This window comes from Sinocyclocheilus grahami, unplaced genomic scaffold (assembly GCF_001515645.1).
Source record: "Sinocyclocheilus grahami isolate Dianchi unplaced genomic scaffold, SAMN03320097.WGS_v1.1 scaffold623.1, whole genome shotgun sequence".
Lineage (NCBI taxonomy): Eukaryota > Metazoa > Chordata > Actinopteri > Cypriniformes > Cyprinidae > Sinocyclocheilus > Sinocyclocheilus grahami.
The window spans coordinates 549,307-562,889 of record NW_015505802.1 but is presented as its reverse complement, the minus strand read 5'-3'; the positions used below and the strand labels follow the sequence as shown (position 1 = coordinate 562,889).

At 38.6% G+C, this 13,583-nt stretch overlaps 1 protein-coding gene across 1 annotated transcript; it reads left to right on the top strand.

The window, feature by feature from the left end:
- Window positions 1–5,177: 5,177 nt before the first annotated feature.
- Window positions 5,178–11,644, top strand: LOC107557899 (bactericidal permeability-increasing protein-like). Its single transcript, XM_016241475.1, has 16 exons — window positions 5,178–5,269; window positions 6,279–6,396; window positions 6,849–6,963; window positions 7,418–7,549; window positions 7,656–7,811; window positions 8,521–8,584; window positions 8,706–8,766; window positions 8,887–8,978; window positions 9,058–9,234; window positions 10,212–10,271; window positions 10,618–10,785; window positions 10,877–10,944; window positions 11,054–11,096; window positions 11,175–11,238; window positions 11,342–11,418; window positions 11,519–11,644. The coding sequence occupies exons 2-16, from the start codon at window positions 6,294–6,296 to the stop codon at window positions 11,558–11,560; spliced, it is 1,422 nt and encodes a 473-aa protein (XP_016096961.1). The 5' UTR covers window positions 5,178–5,269; window positions 6,279–6,293; the 3' UTR covers window positions 11,561–11,644.
- Window positions 11,645–13,583: the final 1,939 nt, after the last annotated feature.

Genomic DNA, 13,583 nt, shown 5'->3' with positions numbered 1-13,583 from the left:
TTTCTCATTTTGTCTCTCATAGTTGAAGTATACCTATGATGAAATTACAGGCCTCTCTCATCTTTTTAAGTGGGAGAACTTGCACAACTGGTGGCTGACTAAATAATTTTTTGCCCCACTGTATATGAATAAACTCAAAAAAAAAAAAAGCACAAGAACTAGGTGCCAAAAAGCAGAAATGTGATGGAGATGGAAATAATGAAGATGAAAAATCCTACTCTGATGTGAGCCAAATAAAATGCAAAAACCCTCATATAAAACTGCACAGGAGCAAGATGCTTACAAAGCAGAAATTTGAGTAGATGACACAATCATGGAAGAATAAGGCACCAATAACTCAAATATATGAGGGAAAAATATCTTGTCTTGTGAGCTACAAATTATGCATAACATTCCAAAATAATAAAATATTAACAGCAGCAACCTATGTGAAAATTCAAACATAAGGCATTAGTCACTTAACAATAAGAGGAAAAAATATCTTGTTTAGAAATGTGAGATGATGTGAACAATGACTTAACAATGTCAGCGTAAAAAACAAAAGAAAGTATCAACAGTGTCTTCCTTTGGAGAAATAAAAGTTGAAACAACTGAGACATGAGAAAGTTCTGAGAGAAAGGAGCCCAAAATGAGAATGGGTCGTGAGAAACATGGAAGAACTCTTTATAGTCTTACTTGTCTTTTATGAAACTGTTTTATTGCTTAGAAGTTTTTTTGTTTTTTGATTACAGTACGTTTTTAACCTTTAATGGTCAGGTCAGTAGGAGGAGAGACGGGAAACAATGGGAGATGGAGAAGTCAAAATGTCCTAACTGCGACCTCAATGTGTTCCAGTCAATCACACCACAAGATGGCGCAATGACTCAACAAAAACATTTTGTTACGTTCATTATGTAAAGCAGGGGTGTCAAACTCAATTACTGGAGGGCCTGAGCTCTGCAGATGCCTTGTCCCTACCCTAACCCTAATCCCTTGACTACTTATATGACGTATTTCCTGTATTTGTTCCAAGTGTTCAAGTGAGCATGAAGACCACGAGTGTGTGTAGAACTTTCATTACCTGATAGGACACACGTATAGTGTTTACAGAGATTTATTTTCAATACTTTGCATTTTAAAATCAAATTATATGTAATATCTAATTATTAATAATATTTAACATACATTGGAAAGGTTTCTGAGACCTCTCGCAAGATCTCGGCAAAAATTCTCACAATTTATTTCCAGAACATGATGCATACACCAAGCCTCGAATACTGCTCCAGCACTGCGCTTTGGCGTTTTTAAGACCTGGGACAGTCTTGCGCACTTCCTTTCGCGCGCACGCGCTCTCAAGTGGCCAAGACCGCAAGTGTGGGTATTTGGACAAGGCAAGAGTTTAGATTCAACCCTAATTAAACACACCTGATCCAACTAATCAAATCCTTCAGGCTTATTTGAAAACTACATGGTATGTGTTTTGGAGTAGAGTTGGAACAAAACTCTGCAGTGCTCCGGCCCTCCAGGAATTGAGTTTTACTCCCCTGATGTAAAGCAACGTTCAGGCTCTCCCAAAATCTGTTTATTGTTGTTTGTTGTTCAAAACTGGTAAACTATCTAATGACAAATATAATGGTATGCTGTTCCAAACAGTAGCGCTAGATAGCTGTCTATCAGTATAAATAACAGCACATGAAATTCTACTCTGAGCTATCCACGTCCTCAAAATGATGCATTTCTAAGGCAACATCAATGCCTAAGTTGAAAGCCTAAATGAATCTGTGGCGGTCAGGTGGTACAGCGGTCATGTTGGCCTAGTCATAGCTCTCAGAAGATTCCCAGCTAGCAAGTTATAATTACGACTTCTACAAGGACATGAGTGCTTTGGTGTTGATAATGTTGACATAAAAATGCTATACAAATGCATTAACTAAACAACAGCATTTTGGGGGCCTGAATACGCAGACTTTTGAAAAAAGGTTTTAAAGTTTTTGAAAACGATACCATTATTGTCTTTGTGTAAACTAAAAACATGCATTCGTGAAAACAGTGTTTGCTCTGGCCCATTTTTTAATCAGACCCAGTCTCAGCCTGCACTCACGCCTGCATGGGTACTTAGCCAGAGGCTTCGTGCATCCTAGAGCTAGTGACAGAGCCAACTGAGACTGTAGCAGTTTCCTCAAAAAGGGAGGAGAAGAAGAACTACTTCTTCATTCCTTTGCTCTCTTAGTAGTTCCAAGTCTCGGGGTCCCACTGGTCCCTAATGTCTCAAGTCCGTTGGTCCCAAAATTCAGTGGTTCTCAGAGGGACTACAGGACTATTGTAATGTCCTACTGGTTGGCTTTCCAGCCAATGCAACCAAGCCTCTGCAGAAGATCCAGAACAGAAGGCTGAATGTTTGATCTTAAATCAGACAAAAAAGACTCACATCCCACCCCTCGTGATCTCACTCCACTGGCTTAAGGTTTTGATGCTGGCTTTCAGGACTGCCACTGGAAGCTTGTTCCTCTTGGGGACGAAAAAATGTCATTTGACAAATGACATTTGGAATACCAGGTACACACATACACACACAAATCCTCTTCTTTTTTTCTTTTCTGCATTTCCTCTCTGCTATAGCTTAGTCCAGTAGTCCCAGGGCTCCTCCATCCCCCTGGCTCCACCTTGGTCCTCAGATCCCTTGACTCTGCTTCGGTCTTCTGTCTCCCCAGCTCTGCCCTGGTTCATACCTTCAATAGCTCTGCCATTGCCCTTCATCCCTCCAGCTATCACGCCACTCTGCCAGTTGATCTCTGTGGTCTCTTCCTCCTCTTCCTGTTGGCTCCACTATTAGTCTCACCTGTTCCTTGTTTTAAACCTCATAGTTGCACCCCTCTGTTGTGGAACCAACCGTGACACTATATATACAGTGTGTATATATATATATATATATATATATAAGCTTTGTTCATCTTCGGAACAGAATTTAAGATATTTGGATGAAAACCCAGAGGCTTGTGACTGTCCCATTGACTGCCAAGTAAATTACACTGTCAAGGTCCAGAAAAGTATGAAAGACATCCTGTATATATAAATGAATGACTGAGACATTCACAGGGCTACAGGGCACATACATGTCGTACTAAAAACCGGTTTGTGCGATGAATAAATTTACCACAGTAGCATGTGTGCAATACAGTTTTGCAATCTGTGCGAGCCTGTTTACAAACCTGTAACCAGAACATTTAATCACGTTTTTAGTCCACATTCACTTAACATCAGTCGAGTGTTTGATATATATATATACTGTATATATAAATGAATGACTGAGACATTCACAGGGCTACAGGGCACATACATGTCGCACGTACTACTAAAAACCGGTTTGTGCGATGAATAAATTTACCACAGTAGCATGTGTGCAATACAGTTTTGCAATCTGTGCGAGCCTGTTTACAAACCTGTAACCAGAACATTTAATCACGTTTTTAGTCCACATTCACTTAACATCAGTCGAGTGTTTGAAATAACTTTCTTTTGTGATCTGACATGGTTTCATAACAGACAATGAGGCAGAAATCATGCTATTTTATAGTATTCTGTACAGTGATAGAAATTAATTAACAATGCATTATAGATATATTTTATTCTTAAAAATACCAGAGATGGCTTGAAGAACACAGATAAACCATATATTGTTGCAATCGTATGTTTACTGTATTGAAGTTTCATCAGGTAAAACATCTCTATCTGCATTTTATTCAGCTACAGCGATAGCTAGATGCCTTGCCTTTGTCCATATAAGGTATTTCCTTATATGGACAAAGATATTAGCCTACTTCTGTGAGTCTCACTTGTGGAGATTCTGTGCAAGTGCGCTCTTTGGCTACGAGTCTGAACGAAACAGACATTACATTACGTGTGTACTCACTAATGCTCACAAACACCCTATTTTGGGTAAAAATGGTAAAAATAACACTTTTCTTTAAAGAAATTGGAAATAAACATCCATAGCTATATGTTTTTCTCAAGTGTAGAGAAGAGCACAGGAATTATTTTTTCTCTCAGTGGATACATAAGATTCCCTGACAAAAATTAAGAAATAACCTTCACCATTTTTTTAATGATACTAATTTAATATTTTAGAATAAAATATGATTTATAGTTATAGGCCCCCTGCATGTTAACAGGGGTAAGTATAAATTATAATTCCACTATCATTTTCTTTCTGTTCACATTTCAATTAAAGGGATACTCTTTATGAAGCGACGAGAATAATTTTTGTACGTTCAGTGGTTGTTCGCCAAAATGGCGCTACAGTGATGCGGAGAGACACAGAGGAGACGAATTGTTGAATAAAGTCATTATTTTAGTTTTTTTTTCGCATACAAAAAGTATTCTTGTCGCTTCATAAAATTCAGATTCATAAAATTCAGGACTATTCTGACGGTCTTTCATACTTTTCTGGACCTTGACAGTGCAATTTACTTGGCAGTCAATGGGACAGTCACAAGCCTCCCGCTTTTCATCCAAAATATCTTAAATTGTGTTCCGAAGACGAACGAAGCTTTTACGGGTTTGGAACGACATGGGGGTAAGTGATTCATGACAAATTTTTCATTTTGGGGTGGAGTAACCCTTTAAATGTACAGTATAACTCACCACAATTTTGTAAGTTTTAAAGCATAATAGTAATTTTGAGTTGTTTCCAAGGATAAGAGGCAGAATCACCCTACAATAGGATGTGGCCTAGGTGATGGCAAATAGTTTTTTTTTTCTCAGCTTAGTCTTTTCTCTGCTTGTGTTCCACATAGTGTTTGTTCAGCCTGGATACATTCATTAGCTAACTAAATTTGAGTGAAAAATTGTAGTCAGTACTTCAACTTTTACCAGAGGCTTTTTAAACATGAATATCTGTACTTCTGCTTGAGTGAAGGATGAGTGTAATTTTGCCATCTCTGATGGACACCAACAATTTAAAGTAAAGCATTTTACTTACAATTTCCATTTTCTTTAATCATAGCATCGTGGTTTTATTTATTCGGAAAATTAAAAGAATGCAAAGTTTACAAACCACAATTTCTGAATAATAATGTTAATTGATAAATGGTTTGTCTCCTCAAGTTGTGTATGGTCACTAGAGCATGTCACTGTTTAAGTGAATTTGAAAAGAGTCTCTTCCTGTTACTTTGAATCAGTGTTGAATGTCTCTCTTCCAGTTTCACTCAGTGCTGCTGCCAGCTAGAGAGCAGACAGTTCACGCATCCAGACAAGAAGAGACCAAGCATATAGCACTTCACAACAGTTTAAGGTCAGTGCACATATATTTATATTTATATCTATCTGAACAACACCAGCCTACATATTCTTTCTTTTCTGATCTGCTAAGATCAGATATGTAATGATAATGAAAGGGTTTTCTACAGATTGTGTCATTTATATTCAAAATGGCTTTGCTTGTGTTTATGACTCTGCATAAGAGATCTATGTTAACCAACATTTTGTGTATATATCATGTATTGTGTTACACATATGGTTCATTTTGATATACAAAATATGGGTGTAAAATGTCCAAACTTTGTAAAAGATGAATAAAAGCTTTACTGTATACTTTATACTTTTTTATATAGCAGGAAATAAATCACATGACACATTCCTGTCTGGCTGACACTGTCCTGTCTTATCTGCATTTTTTAAATTCTAGCTTGCCTTAATTCAGTGTAAGCATCAACTTGTTCACAGTCATGTGGCTTTATCTGACTGCAAGACAAAGGTCTCTTTCAGAGTAACATAACACATCAGGACATTGCTTATCTCAGCCATTTCCTTATTCTCCAGCAAAAGCAGACAGCCTGCAGTTGCTGTCAAATGATAAGCTATTATGTGGTCACTTAATATATTATGTACTGTAAATATATGGGAGCTTACTGTAATTCGGTTCAGAAAAGCTAACTTAGGCTGTTTTTTTCTTACCTAACCAAAAAAATTAATAAAATAAAGTACAGTTCACTTCCCTAACTACCTAGGCTGAAAACAGAGATCAAAAAGGTTTACAAACAGAAAGGTGAATATTTTCTATATAATCAATTTATTTGCCAGTTTCAAGTTTGTTTACTAGGGAGATATCGCAAGTTTAGGCACAAAAAAAAGCTGATTGCTGATTTGGTTAGACAGGACAGGAGCTGATAATACAGTTGTATTAACGGTGTCACTGTGTTTAAAATAGAAACAACTGGATTAGACTGGAGCCGATTACATGGATCTTCTATTCTGACAGTTGAAAACACTCATCTTATGCCCATGATGTGTGTCTCTCATAGGCTAGATTGAAAGCGATGTTCCTCTGGTGTGTTCTAGTTCTTGTGAGCCTGGTTTCTGTCGCTACAGGCACCAGTGCAGGAGTTAAAGTCAGACTAACTCAGAAGGGGCTTGAGTATGGTAAGTAAGCAAAACAATACTTCTTGTAACCCTTTGGAATAAAAAAAAAATCTGTAATTTATCTGATGTTATGGAAGAAAAACTAGTTACCATATGGTTCAAAAACTCTGGGTGAAAAACACTGAATGGACATGTAGATCATGTGTATGTACAGAGTTTGGCCTTCTTTCTTTATCTCTCATGCCTTGATAAAGATATCAGGGTGGATAGGTCAGAGGCCTGTCTCAAAAAACAAGCTGAAAGAACTTTATTAAAATTTTGATTAACTTCTAGGTCATCAGTGTATGCATGTGCCTGTGTATACAGTAATATGGGTATGAACGTCATTAAAAAAATCGTAAGATTGAAAAAAAAATTGCTCCAGGTAACATCTTAAACCTGCATTGTGAGACAGATCTCAGGGCAATCATTCTGAGGTACAGCTTCTAAATGTTGCTTTGTTTTGATTGCAGGTCGACAGATTGGAATTGCCTCAATCCAGCAGAAACTCAGAACTATTAAAGTGCCGGATATAAGTGGTACAGAAAAGGTGGATCCTATTGGAAAGGTCCAATATAGTTTTACAGGGTGAGATCAATGTCAATTTTAATTCATGGTCCTATAAGTTCCTACTATGTAAATGTTAAACTTAGTTGACACATTCAAAATGACCTTTGAATAATTCTTTGAAACACATGATTTCCATTTGATTTGTGTACTCCACATGATTTTAAGTGTTTTTTTCAGTGTTGGCATTTTAGGATTGTTTTATACTGATTTACACTGACAAATAAAACAAATAAGATGGAGTGATAAAAGAGATATTTACTTGGACTTGCAAAATTACTACAAAGTACATGATGCCACTTTGACAGGATTATTTGGTGAATAGTACACAGTATTTTCTACATTTTTAATGAAACAAAGTGTTGAACATATGAGGTTGGAAAGGCATTGAAGAAAAATTAGGGATGAGTTATTGGATTGTTGGGAATATACTTATAATAGCATATAGCAAAAGCTTCTCTGATATACCTATTAGGATGCAGATTGTAAACCTGGGACTTCCCAAGTCAGCACTGGCATTAGTTCCTGACACAGGAGTCATCCTCTCAATTGGCAATGCCTACATCAATCTGCATGGAAACTGGAGAGTCAAATACCTCAGGATCATGTAAGTTGAGTGTCCACATTACTAATTCACACTAAGCTAAATGAATGAATTAAATTCAGGAATAATGTAAATGACGCTATATAATATCTGATCTCTTTGTATACAGAAAAGACAGTGGATCATTTGATCTGGCTGTGAGTGAACTGACCATTAGCACCACTGTTGCAGTCACGAGTGATGACACTGGCCGTCCAACAGTCAGCATGACCAACTGTGCAGCAACTGTGGGGAGTGTCAATGTCAAATTTCATGGTGGGGCCAGGTAACACTGAGCAACTAATACACAGCAGTCAAGCCAAAGTTAATTGCTAAAGTCAATGTTGAATGCTAAATCACCATATTATGTCAGCGTATGTCAAAAAATAAACTGGAAATCTTTCAATACAGTTGCTCTTTCAAATTAAATGTTTAATGTGGAAGAAGCCATTCCACAAATTAGCTTTGTACAAAGATTCTTCTCTACAAATATTATGTAACATTTAAAAAGAGGAAGATCTCTGAGGAAGTGCAATCCTTTACTGTTTTTTTAACTGATGGAAGTGAAAATAGCGAGACAATGGCAGGACGTAGGGGTCTAAATATATATTCTTATAAGTATCAGAAATGTTTGTTCACCTCAAGCAGTTAAGCGATCACTTAGTAAGGGTTAGCTTTGGATGAAAATAGATAACCTTTTAAAAATGTTCCTATAGTAACTCTTGTCATATGGTTGTATGCCTGAGAATGGGACACAGTTGTTTGTAACTTTTAAATGTGATAGAGTAAGAATTAACTTATTAACTCTTTTAATAAGCTCATCAATTTATTTGTTGGATTAAACATTTCTAACTTTTGAATATTAGTGAATAAAAAAAATTCAAGGATGATCCATATTATCTGAGCAAAGAATTAAACAACTGAACCAGTTTACACCTACGTGTGTTAGAACAAACATTTAATTTTTGCACTTTTATTTCTTGTTTTCATGACAGCTGGTTATATAACCTCTTCAGTTCCTTCATTAATAAGGCTTTACGCAATGCTCTGCAGAAACAGGTAAGGAATTTAGGCTGCGATTGCCCTCTTTATTACACACTAAATGTGTGCTGTTAAACAAAAAACGGAGATGCAATGTAAGACTACCGGAGTTTAACATTCAATCTTCCTGCCATTTCAGATCTGCCCTTTGGTGGCTGATTCCGTTGCTGACATAAACCCCCACCTGAAAACATTAAATGGTGATATGATAAATCATTTATCAATTATTGGCATTTCAGACTTGGTATGAAAATCAGCATCATTCAATTACATTTTTTAGTACATACAAAAAAAATTAATTTCTATTGTTGACTCTCCAGTTTTAGCCAAAGTAGATCAATATGCTGAAATTGAATACTCCATGGTGGGGTCTCCTGTCATTTCTAATACTTCCATTGACTTGGGTTTAAAGGTAATCTTAAGCACTACCATGTGTGATATTTTGACACATAACAAAATAACTGAATTTAGATGATTTTCACACTTTATAGGGTGAATTCTACAACATTGGACAACACAAGGAACCCCCCTTTTCCCCAACACCTTTTTCATTGCCGTCTCAGGACACAGATATGCTGTACATCGGAGTATCTGCCTTTACCATCAACTCAGCAGGCTTTGTGTACAACAGAGCTGGTGCCCTCCGCCTCTACATCACTGACGACATGGTGAGATGTGAAGAGTCACTCAAATCTGAAAGTTCAATAGATGTGCAATAGCTGTCTTTTTGAAAGATTGTCAATAAGTGATTGCCATGATTTTGGCACACAGACATTACAGTTCGAGTCATAAATTCAAGAACAAACATTAAAAATAAGAGTGTCATGTCTGAATGAGCCTGAGCACTGTAATGACTGCTAAAACATCAATTACTTTTTACAAATAAGAAAAAAGGGGTAAGCCTGATTTAAGTTTTGGAAACACCAAAATAACATCAAAAATAGCAATATCTGAACCTAAACAGAATGAATATGAACAAATGACTCAAGGTTTAACATACTTAAGCAGGAACACCATAGAAACTTCTCTGTCTATTCATCTTTGAATTTTGGGGTTTTCATCAGTCTTCATTTGAAAATTCCATTGAATCATCTCTGTATCAATGGCACGATTTCCATACATACTTTTAATTTGGAGAAGATATAATGGAATTTGTTGAACTAAATGGGTCTGGTGCATGTTTGGAACAACACTCACTGAAATAACCATTTCAATGGGGTCTTGTCCATTTACCATGGGAGGATTTCTGCTCAAAAAAATGTGTAATTAATTTCCAGCAGGGCTACTACATTTTTTCTGTCATCACCCACCCCCATATACTTGGCGATCACAACACAGGGTCTGGCAGCAATGTCTTCCCTCAGATGTGACCACCTTGTTAGAATTTTCTCTTGACAAACTTCCAAGAGAATGGTCCACCTTGGTGCAGGTGCTGGTTCTGTCAAATAGAGGCATTACAAACCTTTTAAGAATTTTCACTGCATCATTGGGGATTTCCTTGTAGACTTCCATTATATACATTATATATAATACAGTGATGGCAGAACTAGAATGGTCAGAACTATGATCTGCTGGTTTGTTCTTCATAGAAGTCTAGCTGAGAGCAGCTACTTTTTAAAATTGACTATATGTTTGTTTTTTGCAGATTCCCTCTGGCTCTCCAATTCGTCTGAACACAAAGACATTTGGAGGATTCATTCCTCAAGTATGAAAATAATTAGACATGTTCAGTCAATAAATTCAAAACACATGCACACACACACACAAACTGATATTCCTATAATTATGGGGACTTTCCATAGGCCTAATGGTTTTTATACAGTACAAACTGTATTTTCTGTCCCCTTACCCTAACCCTCACATAATTTTCCAAAAAAAAATGAATAATTCTGTAATTTATAATCTTGTTACCTCATGGGGACAAAAAAAATGTCCCCACAAGGTCAAAATTTACTGAAATTACAAAATTATCATTCTGAGGACTTTTGATCCCCATAACGTTGGGAATACCAGCTACACACAAATTACTCTAAGATTACTCGTCATTTCAGATTGAGAAAATGTATCCTGGTCTGATGATGAAGTTGTTGGTTGAGACAGTGAAGGAGCCTCTCATGACATTTGAACCGAACAACATGACTGTTCAGGCCAGCAGTACAGTGACAGCTTATGCAATTCAGCCCAACAGCACACTATCTCCACTCTTTGTCCTCAATCTGGTGAGTCACACCAGGAGGAGGAATAACCAAAAATTAATTTAAATGAGGTATGTTTTTTTTTAATGGAATGGATTTTCCCTTCAACCAACAGGAGGGCAGTGTCAGTACTCACATATATGTGACTGAGCTCAAACTGGCAGGAAACGTGACCCTTAACAAGTGAGTTTTGGAGCCATAATTGCAATCTATACATATACAGCTGGATATGCGTTTATGTTCTTAAATTATTAAAGAATTGATACAAACAAACTATAATTCTCTTAAACAGAATTGATATGAGCTTAGCAAAAAGCTATGTGGGACCATTCCAGGTAAGAAACTAGGAAATGTGTTAAAAACTGATCTGAAAGCAATAATTCAAAATCTCATCATAAAATTTAAATCAACAGGTGACATCCCTTGACAATATTTTCACAATAGTCTTGAAGTTTGCTGTCATTCCCAAGGTTAATGGTAAGAGTTTTTATTATTATTATTTCTTGTTGGCATTTTAAGTGAAAAACTAATTTTTCTTTCATTGTTTATTGCTATTTACTCGTTGGCCTTTTCTTTTCAGCTCGTTTACAGGAAGGTTATCCACTTCCTGCCATTGGAAAGATGCAGCTTGTAAACAGTCAACTCCAGGTCCTGAAGGTAAGCTTGTATATATATCATTTTGATACTTTTTTATATAGAGACTATGTTGTCATAATAATAATAATAATATTAAATTTCCTCCCCCCCACCCCCACAGGACTACTTGTTGATTGGAACGGATGTTCAATTCACAGGATAAATATCACCTGAATTGGCGAAAGAAAATAAATAAATACAATAAATAACGATTTACTACTGGAGACAATGTTTTTAAAAGTGATTTTTAAAAGAAATCATTTACATTTTTTACATTTCTAACTTTGCATTACATACATGTTTTGAATAAATAAACTTGGGGACACTTCCCCCACAAAGCAGTGTTTGTGTTGGGCCTCTCTATAAAACTTTTATTAGGTTTAATAATTATATTTATTAGGTTATAATAATAATAATAATAATAACAAAGTTGTAGTATTTCCTCAGCAACCAGCACAGATCAGCTCTAGGCATGATGAAGCAGATATCGTCCTCTTTTGGAAGGCCAAACAAAGTAGTTTCGCTTTCACAACGAATCACACAGTGCCTTCACGACATGGCGGCGGCAACAACAACAACACTACAGCGAGAGAAAAAAAGTTACGCCTTCTTTCTTTGCATGAACATTTGGGTGGCGTTATGCAAATCTTCCCACATAGTGATGTAGATATGTGGGGGCGTGTTAGAACGAGCCGTTTTAGGTAGACGGGGCTGACTTAACTTTTATAAAGAATATCTCTTTGGATTTGAGACTTTAGTCTTTGCAACTTTACAGATCTTCTTTATGCACCAAGAGTTTGTAACACTCCAAAGGGAAAGGAAAAATTTAAATCGCATCATATGACCCCTTTAAATTAGCTAGTTAGTAAAAAATGCAGCAGCTGGAGTGATTACTAAACCCAAAAAATACAAGCATATTAGCTCAATTTCATTGTCACAAATTAAATAATATTAGCGTAGATGCCATTCAGAACAGATGGCATCCACTGAAAAGATGGCCTATTGCTGCCTACACATTGGTACTGTCACGGTCACGGTGTGTGGAGGCAGGCAGGACAACAAGTATTCCAATAATGACTTGAATGTAGACACAACAAGGCAGATTCAGGTAGGTGAGACACACACACTTGGGGTAACATTCACAATAACCGACAAACTCGAATACAAGAAACAGGAACAGATATAGGGCAGATAACGAGGGGCAGACAGATGAGCACAATGAGGTGATTAACTAATAACTAGAACAGGAACAACCAAATAAGGACAGAGAGGGAGAAACCAAAATGAACAGTCCACAGGGGTGTGACAGATCGCCTCCCTCCCAGAAGGCGCGACCTCGCGGCGTGGAAACAGAGGGGGACTTATGAGGAGGACTAAGGAGTGGATGTGGGATGGTGACAGGGGAAGGCAAAGGGCTGGCAGGCAGACATGACAGGTGGAGGCTCCGGCAGAGGACGGATATCCGGGAGGAGGATGGCAGACAGAGTCCAGGGAGGTGACGATGGAGGGAGGAGCCAGGGAGACGACAGGAGGGAACCGGAGCAGGTGGGACCCAGGCCACAGCCCTAATAGCAGGTGGTGGAAGAGCCCGAGGCGGAGACGGAGAGCCAATGAGCCAGGGGGATGCCGAGGATCCGGGGGGCCAGGGTGGAGCCGAGGGCTCTGGCGACCAAGGCGGAGGCGGAGATCCGCGGCGGAACCGGAGCGACTGAGGTCCAAGGCAGAGCTGGCGGGAGGAAGGAGCCCAACGGAGGTGGGACATAGCGACGAGGTGCAGTCAGAGGCGATGGCGGGCCGACGCCCGATCAAGGTGGAGCCGGAGGGACGAGAGAGCCCGGTGGAGCTGATGGATCGACGGGCGATGGTGGAGGTGAGGGAGCTAGGAGCCGAGGTGGAGCCGCTGGGTCAACGAGCCGAGGCGGGGTCTGGGACTCGGAGGCGGGAGGACGCTTTCTAGGAGCAGGCACTGGAGGGCGCTTTCTCGGAGCGGGCACTGAAGGGCGCTCTGAGCTGGGTTCAGGGGCTAGAGCCCTTCCTGGGCAGAACTGGGGAACAGGAGCCCTTCCTGGGCTGAACTGGGGATCAGCAGCCCTTCCTGGGCTAAATGAAACATCGGGAGCCCTTCCTGGGCTGAACTGGGGATCAGGAGCCCTTCCCGGGCTGAACTGGGGATCAGGAGCCCTTCC

What these genes read in the sequence shown, in the direction of transcription:
- LOC107557899 (XM_016241475.1), top strand. Translation starts at nt 6,294, where the DNA reads ATGTTCCTCTGGTGTGTTCTAGTTCTTGTGAGCCTGGTTTCTGTCGCT. An exon ending in CCATTGACTTGGGTTTAAAG is followed by an intron (nt 8,979 to 9,057) that starts GTAATCTTAAGC and finishes CACACTTTATAG; the next exon opens with GGTGAATTCTACAACATTGG. An exon ending in GCTATGTGGGACCATTCCAG is followed by an intron (nt 11,097 to 11,174) that starts GTAAGAAACTAG and finishes TTAAATCAACAG; the next exon opens with GTGACATCCCTTGACAATAT.